This window comes from Sander vitreus, chromosome 1, assembly GCF_031162955.1.
Source record: "Sander vitreus isolate 19-12246 chromosome 1, sanVit1, whole genome shotgun sequence".
In the NCBI taxonomy this organism is placed as follows: Eukaryota; Metazoa; Chordata; class Actinopteri; order Perciformes; family Percidae; genus Sander; species Sander vitreus.
In genome coordinates, this window is record NC_135855.1 from 1,326,267 (window position 1) to 1,334,878 (window position 8,612).

At 41.5% G+C, this 8,612-nt stretch overlaps 1 protein-coding gene across 1 annotated transcript; it reads left to right on the plus strand.

Moving 5' to 3' along the window:
* Positions 1-809: 809 nt before the first annotated feature.
* Positions 810-7,689, plus strand: LOC144521829 (nuclear receptor subfamily 2 group F member 1-B-like). The gene is made up of 3 exons (XM_078256456.1): positions 810-1,839; positions 3,132-3,656; positions 5,857-7,689. Exons 1-3 carry the CDS (start codon positions 1,341-1,343, stop codon positions 6,129-6,131), a joined length of 1,299 nt encoding a protein of 432 aa, XP_078112582.1. The 5' UTR covers positions 810-1,340; the 3' UTR covers positions 6,132-7,689.
* The last annotated feature ends 923 nt before the right edge of the window (positions 7,690-8,612 follow it).

The following is an 8,612-nucleotide window of genomic DNA, read 5'->3' on the forward strand; positions in this document are numbered from 1 at the left end:
AGCTCACCAGTTGGAGGTCCACAGTCAGAGATGGTCCCAGGCAAAAGGTTGGCACCTGGAGAACAGCTGTTTTATAGGGGAGGTGGCCTAACTGGGCACTACCACTGCTTGCTGTGTCATGGGGGAGCTTTATTCTTTCTTTAGATTATTTTTTGCTTGATTAACATTACATTAAGTAATTCTGTTTTGGTTAATGTAAAGGAAAGTGTATAGTCCATGTGTCTTTACTGCTTGGTCCCTCACACCATCTAAGTGCATCCTATAGAATAAGGTAGTTTCCTGTGCAATTTACAGATGACACTAGGTGGCATCAAATTACTGAGGTAAGGATCTGCTGCTTCTGTGTCTGTTGCACTCCTCATGTGAGACTAATAGTGTGAGCTAAAGTATGGCCCTGCGTTGCATTTCAAAGTAGCCTATATGACAAACAGAGTCATAAATATTGGACACACACACACACACACACACACACACACACACACACACACACACACAAAGAGATAGAAGATAGATAGAAATAGAGAGACGGAGAGAGAGAGAGAGAGAGAGAGAGAGAGAGAGAGAGAGGCAACCAAACAGAAAAGATCAGGGTGTAAGGGAAGCTAAGGACACACACGCACACCACACTCAACATCGTGTATCAACAGAACCGCAACTGGAGCCCGCTGCTGACCCCAGATCAGCTCCTCCTCGCGGTAACCCCGCCCCAAACACAGACGTCACAGACCGTGACGTGTGGACGCACCACTCTCCTCCTCCGTCCCAGAGCAAAGCATCATCCATCACCTCCTCTCTCTGTGTTTGTGTGTGTCTCTCTCTCTGTTACCTCCGTTGTCTTTTTAATGTAGCCTAACTTCTGACTGATCGGGAGAGCAGGGAGCATCTGGAAAGCCTGGTCCATCCCTGATGAAGGATCTGCTCGCACGGTGTTCTATTTAAAGCTGGACACACATGCAGGACAGAAAGGATCAGATTGTATATTTTTGAGGATAACGTCGCTTTCCTCCGTGGATTTTGGCTCAGTGTTGTCTGTATTTATTTTCCCCTTCTGTGGATGTTATGCATTATGTCGGTCTGAATGAATCTTTCTTCTTTGGATTTCCACCGCGCCGAAGCTATTTTTGGGGGACCATTCTTCACTAGTGAAGTCGCGCGTTACATTTAGCATATATTGCCGTTATCTTATGAGTTCTATTCATATTTTCAGAACTTGAATTCGATTTTGTAAAACAATGCCGCAGTTTTCTTGAATGTGTTATTAATACATGCAGACAAATAGTGTGTTAATTATCGCGGACAAATAGGGAAGTTGGGCGCTCAAAGTTTTGGAGACTATCGATATGGCTATGGTGGCGTGGAGAAACCCCGAGGGCGTCGGGGACACTCAGGGGACCCTCTCCTCATCGGTGTCCCAGGTCGCACCTCTGTCTCTGCCTGGGGAGCTGACGGGACACATGAACCCGGCGTCTTCTCTGGAAATACCGCCGGCAGCAGCAGCAGCACCCCCGGGCGCACCGCCGCCCAATCCGTCCAGCAGCACCACCACGAGCACCACCATCAATAACAACAACACCTCCTCTTCCTCGTCCTCCTCCTCGTCCATGGACAAACAGCAGAGCCAGCAGATCGAGTGCATCGTGTGCGGGGATAAATCCAGCGGGAAGCACTACGGACAGTTCACATGTGAAGGATGTAAGAGCTTCTTTAAACGCAGCGTCAGGAGAAACCTGTCCTACACCTGCAGGGCCAACAGGAACTGTCCCGTTGACCAGCACCACCGCAACCAGTGCCAGTACTGTCGCCTCAAGAAATGCCTCAAAGTCGGCATGAGGAGGGAAGGTACGGGCAGGCGTCCTCCTGTTGTTGCTATCGGTATACCATCGTATTATCCAGCACTACACGGCTCAGGACACTGTTTGGTTTCACATAACCCTCTCTACTGTAGGCCTATTGAAGACATTATTTTCTTTGAATACGTCTGTCTTATAAACTGCTATAAATCTTGTGCATTCGACATTTGTGTAGCTAGTGTCTACTTATATCTGGACAAAGCCATGTGTGCTGCCTTTGTCTACTCCGTAATATTGTCGAGATATTTTTTTGTGCCCATTCATATTCTAATCATATTAGACTATTTTTGTCAGATACTGGTCTCTATGCTACATACTGTATATGCCCAATCATACTGTCTAGCCTGTGGTGTTACATGGATTAGTGTTACAGCTAGCATCTTGTAGCATGTTTAGTAGGCTATATTATTGTTGCTATGCGCTCGCTCTATATCCTTCACTACATGGCCGTTGTGGGACTCAAATTGCCCGAAGCTGCTTTAAATGTCACGTTTAAATTTTCGACCGAATTTTCGCTACATTTTAATGTTTTTTTCGTTTAATTTGTAGCCTTCAAGTGCGTGGTGTTTTTGGTAGATTATGTAATCCTGTGCGTGTGTGTGTGTGTGTGTGTGTGTTTGTGTTTGTGTTTGTGTGTGATGATGATGGTCGTACAGGACCACGTAGCCTACTAAGCCTACTATTAGGCTACTGCTTCCAAATTAAATGAGTGGCATATAAGAGAGTGAACCTTTTTATTGTAAATTTGAATGAAATGTAGCCTTTCTACTTACCCTCACCACCAAAAATTACAAAACAAAACCAAGGCCCCGTAGTATAGGCTACTATCAAAGTGGGTATGGCGAAGCTACTCGCCAGAAAGTAGCTATTAGAGGACGTGAGTTCAAGGCGCAAAGTGACATGACAGTTTTGGCCTTGGAATTAAATCATTTGAAATTAAAGGAGACCCTTCACAGAACCACAGAACACGCTGGCACATTATCTGCAGGTTATGGCCAAGAAATTCGTATTCATGTCCATTTGTGAAGAGCTTATCCACCACAGGCTTCAATAGGCCGCAGAAATGCATTCTAATTGCTAGGAGACTGTAGGCCTGTGTGTGTGTGTGTGTGTGTGTGTGTGTGTGTGTGTGTGTGTGTGTGTGTGTGTGTGTGTGTGTGTGTTTATAAGGTGTTCGGTTGTTTTAATTGACATTTCGCTTTAAAAGATTCGTTCTGCATTCAGCTATTTTTCTGTGTGCTAGCTTGATTTAACATTACTGTCTAATGTTTTTCTCTACAGCTGTCCAGAGAGGCAGACTTCCTACACAGTCTTATCACGGCCAGTTTGCTCTGACAAACGGAGACCCTCTCCAGTGTCATTCCTATCTATCGGGATACATCTCTCTCCTGCTGCGGGCCGAGCCCTACCCGACCTCCAGGTTCGGCTCTCAGTGCCTGCAAAGCAACAATATCATGGGCATCGAGAACATCTGTGAGCTAGCGGCCCGGATGCTCTTCAGCGCCGTGGAATGGGCCCGCAACATCCCTTTCTTCCCGGACCTGCAGGTAACGGACCAGGTGGCCCTGCTCCGCCTCACCTGGAGCGAACTGTTCGTCCTGAACGCCGCCCAGTGCTCCATGCCCGTCCACGTCGCCCCGCTGCTGGCCGCAGCCGGCCTCCATGCCTCCCCGATGTCCGCGGACCGGGTGGTGGCCTTCATGGACCACATCCGGGTCTTCCAGGAGCAGGTGGAGAAGCTCAAGGTGCTGCACGTGGATTCAGCAGAGTACAGCTGCATCAAGGCCATCGTGCTGTTCACCACAGGTAAACTCACTTTCTCTGCATGCAAACATGGAGCCCTGAATGGCTCACATGGGTTTTTAGCAACAGTCACCATCCTTGTACACGGAAGTGTGGGCAGTGGTGGTTACATAAAATGATATCCAGTCAAAAAAACACACTTTTAAACAAAATAAGATTTTTTGTTTAAATAAAACAAAAACAAAAACATTACTAGACTGCATCGTGCATGCAACGAATAACGCTGGTTAAACAATGACCATTTTTATTTAATTATTTTATTGTATTTTTGTTATGTAAAAGTAATAGGCCTATATAATATATATTTAGTAATGACGGTCTGAACATTGTGGGAAATAAAAGCTGGTTAAAAACCTCTATACTTTCACAGAAATGGGTCGTTTACTAGGAAAATAATGGATGCCCTGTTTCGGAGCATTAGGATTAGTACTGTGGTAAAATGCGCGGGCGGTAAAGTTCTGTTCCAGTTAAAGCTAGAGTAGGCGAAGGGTTCGCTTATGGTCCACCTCATTTTACTGCAAAAAAGTATTAGATGTACTTTTATGCTATTTATTGATTTATTTTCGAATTTCAATTTGATCAGAACTCTGATCTCCCGAATCATTATAAAGCCAAAAAAGCCTAAAGAGAAAGATAGAAAAAAATATCTTTAAAAAATCTTTATAAAACTTATATAATTCCTTTCCTACTGACTATGTACGGTGACCTTATATGACCTAAAAGAAAATAGTATAGTTTCAGTATTATGACATTTTATAATTAAATAATTACTTATTAGATTTGAAAGGCTGTAAGTGAGGTTTACAAACTGTATCACATGCCTGCAGCCCCTAAAATATCAAACATTATGCATGCATTAATCATACAGTAATCAAACGAATGGAAACAGGGCTAGCATTTAACATTTAGGAGCTTGTAATATTCGATTCCATTGTTGCTTCACAAAAAATCATCAGAAAAGTAAAATAGCATCATCTGTGTTATCTTATTGACCCATTTGTTATTATTTATTATTATAAATCCCAAATATGAAGCTGTTAAATTAACCAGAGTTTAAATGTAGGCTTTACATTTTGCATTACATTATTTATCAAATAATAAATACAAATAATTAAATAGGAGAAAAAAAATATTTAAACATTTAAAATACTTAAATTGCTTTAAACATTATGATGCAAATAAATGTCTTTATTTTTGTTATATCTTTGGCTTACAACTAATTCTCACATACACAACCTTTGTGTCGCACTGCGTTGCAAAATCCATACTAGCTATTGCAGAGCCTTTTAATAACAGGCAGAATGATGTTTGATGGCTGGGTCATGAACAGTATCATAAGGATGAGTAAAAAGGTCTCCTGTGTAGGTCTATTTTAGTCCACATGAGCATACTGTATCTGAACACGTGTCTTTAAACTGGGACACAGAAGCCCCTGCTGCCATGCATTGGGCCTGCAGCATTACAGTACAAACAGAGGGCTCGGTCTGCAGTGTGTAGAAACACTACACATACTGTATAAAAAGGTAATGTACAGTAAGGCTCTGCCTGGGCTCTGACACATATCAATATGGTTTCCTTAATTCTTGTGCTGAACATCATTTCTCACATTTGATGAGAGCAATAGCGCCATCTTTGAGTCCTGATGGCAGGGGACTGATAACAGTATATCTCAATGAGGGGGAACTATATGGGGATTTAGTTTCTTTAAGCTGCTGTGTTTTTACCACAGCACTGTCCTGGGAGCAAATTAAGACATTTGACTTATTTGCGTACATTATATACCTGCTTTACTATTCTGTTACTATTTCACACATGACTTACTCGGATCTATTATAAGATAATACATTATTTGAAGCCAGACACAAATGCTCAATCCTGTCTGTTCCTTTAGCACCTTGATGTATACTTTCAAGGGAAAAACAATGACTTTCAAGAGCAAAGCCGTTTTTGCTTTTGACACGTTTAAAAATAGAATAGTTTCTTGTTTCTGGTGTATTTTTGCCTCATGATGATCATAGTTCACTACACTACATCATATCTTCCCTATGCTGCTGTGTGTTGTAATCACTCTGTACTAACAAAGTTAGTAATATACTTGCAAAATTAAAGCATTCTTCATTTTGCTGGCCTTCAAAATCGATGCCCGGTTGAACTACTGATCTTGACCGCTTCTTCCCCTGCCTGTTTTTGTCTCTGTCTGCAGATGCTTGTGGTCTGTCAGACGTGAGCCATGTGGAGGGTCTGCAGGAGAAATCGCAGTGTGCGTTAGAGGAGTATGTGAGGAGCCAGTATCCCAACCAGCCTAACAGGTTTGGGAAGCTGCTGCTCCGCTTGCCTTCCCTCCGCACCGTCTCTTCTTCTGTCATAGAGCAGCTTTTCTTCGTCCGTCTGGTGGGGAAAACCCCCATAGAAACTCTGATAAGGGACATGCTGCTGTCCGGAAGCAGCTTCAACTGGCCTTACATGCCTATTCAGTAGAAGGAAAAGCTTGGGTGTGCTTCTATAAGGTCAGGAAGGTCCCATACCTCAAATCAAGTCATTTCAGTGTGGCGTAAAATCGCTGTTGCTTCAAACGAGGGAAGAAAACTGCCAGTAATAACACAAACAGGCATTTACAATGTAAAAAAAAAAATCTCAATTCATAATTTTCTTATACCATCTGCCATTTCCTTGATACCAGAGGAGAGATCTGCCTAATGCTGCATGGTGTCCCGATGTGTCTGTAGAAATGTCCCTGAAATAAATGAACCATTTTGCAGACGTTAAAAGATTTCACCCCACTGGCAGAATTTTTTTACTTGTTCAAAGAGAAACAATATTTGAAATGAAATGGACATTTTTTGCAGTGTGGTGACCACTCACAGTCTATGTTTTTTGGGATAACAAACAATATTTATTGGACCCTGTATGTATATTTATCGTGCTTGTAAATTATGTTTTGGCTCTTTTTTTTAATTTTTATGTTTTACATATTTTTGCCCCGGCAAGTGAAAAAACAGCAGGGATTGTCTTGTCTCATTGTCTTTTTCTTTTCTTTTCATACCTTCCAGACATGGCACTTTGGACTAAAGGGACATTTCAGAAAGATTTTACACAGGTGTTTGAAACCCCACATCATCTGACTTTAACCTATTTTATCATTTGTGTACAGACCGGATGGTGAGATGAATGCTCTGTTTTAGTTACTTTGGAGTCTTATTCTATTTGCATTAATGACATACTAAGAATGAAAGGAAAAAGATATTTGAAAACACACTTCTCATGGTCAGCGTAAGGTTGCACCATGCAATGCGTTACTCCTTTCATAGGTAATGTCATTACTTTCTTACTTTAGTAGTTTCTTAAATATTTTAGTTCATAATTCCTGGCAGATGTAAATATTTCCTCGTGCCAAAGTGCTTAATTTCCACTCATTTTGATTTCTAAATTCAAAAAAAAAAAATAATTCATTAATAGCACATTTTGCCGCTCATCGTTATTTTTCATTTAAACTGAGAGATAATGATAAGGCTAATTATGGCAAAAATAGATAAAGGGAAGGAAACTGACTGTACAGTAATCTGATATTTTCAGATATTTGGAGGGGTGAAGTCAAAAGTCATATTCTTTTGACTGGTAACTTGTTACAGGGAAAAATAATGACATTACCTTACTAGATTCACGATGAATGCATTACCAAACACATGTGATTCCTTCATGTTTCCAGGTCTTTTACACTGACTGTCTCAGAGAGATTTCAAGAGCACTAGGCCTGATGTATACTGTACTACAGTCTCTTAATGGGATACATGACAACTTCCCCAACTCAAGTAACAAATCTGTTTCATAATTATTCATGCATTTATGAGCCCAGGCCACTTTATGGCACACTAGACCACTGCAGGGTATTGCTGGACTGAAAGTTTGTGTATGTGTGTGTGCGTGCGTGCGTGCGTGCGTGTATATTTGTGTTTACTTCTTTTTGACAACCACTCTGATGTACTGTGAAAGCATATTGGTTAACATATTGGTACCGTATTAAATTATAACTCAAGATTTATAAATAAAGTGTATTTGGTTTATTTTGCCATTTCCATTCTATGTTGTTTATGACCCCACTCCCAAATAAGAAAAAAAAGTGTGTGTGTGTGTGTGTGTGTGTGTGTGTGTGTGCGTGCGTGCGTGCGTGCGTGCGTGCGCGTGTGTGTGTGTGTGTGTGTGTGTGTGTGTGTGTGTGTGTGTGTAAGTATGCGAGCACATGAGTTTGTGTTCTGAAATGAAGTAAGACAGGCCTCATTTGAAGGGAAACGTTTCACTTTTCTCCTGGGCTTGATCAGAAACATATTTAAAACATTGACAAAATGCACAGCATACACACTGTTGGCCCTGCAATACAATGGATTGTATGATGCTTAGTCATTTAACAACTATTGATCCAAGTGAATTATTTGCATGTTAATCAATAATATGGTCTTAAAGAGAGTGGACCAGAAATGCACAGTGAACAGTGATATAATGGGAAACTATATACGGTATAACCAGTAGTTACATTCAATGCCATAGAAGTCTATTCTCACCTAATTTAACAGTTTTTACTGCTTGACACTAACTTAACACCTTTAAACATGTTATTCAGTATTGTATTAATTCATAAAGGTGGTTAAACTCTGCCTAAAACAAGAGAGCAGAAAAATGGAATTATAATCATGTGTGCCTTGCCAGATTGAGGAGGACAGAGAAGGATTAAGCAGCTTCTTTGCTTAGCAGACAGAGAGCTAATGAGGGGCCCCTGAGCGCTCTGTCACAACAGTTTACCCTGAGGAGGATGAAGCTGGGTGCTCCATGGCCCCTGGATGTTCTGGGCCAAAGGGCCAACATAAAACAATGGAGCATTTTCCAATACACGTACAAGTCCAAAATAAGAAAATGCCAAGGAGCATGGGGTGCAATGGAAGAGTAAAATCAGTTGAGCTCGGGCTG

What these genes read in the sequence shown, in the direction of transcription:
- LOC144521829 (XM_078256456.1), top strand. Translation starts at nt 1,341, where the DNA reads ATGGCTATGGTGGCGTGGAGAAACCCCGAGGGCGTCGGGGACACTCAG. An exon ending in AGTCGGCATGAGGAGGGAAG is followed by an intron (nt 1,840 to 3,131) that starts GTACGGGCAGGC and finishes TTTTCTCTACAG; the next exon opens with CTGTCCAGAGAGGCAGACTT. An exon ending in CATCGTGCTGTTCACCACAG is followed by an intron (nt 3,657 to 5,856) that starts GTAAACTCACTT and finishes CTCTGTCTGCAG; the next exon opens with ATGCTTGTGGTCTGTCAGAC.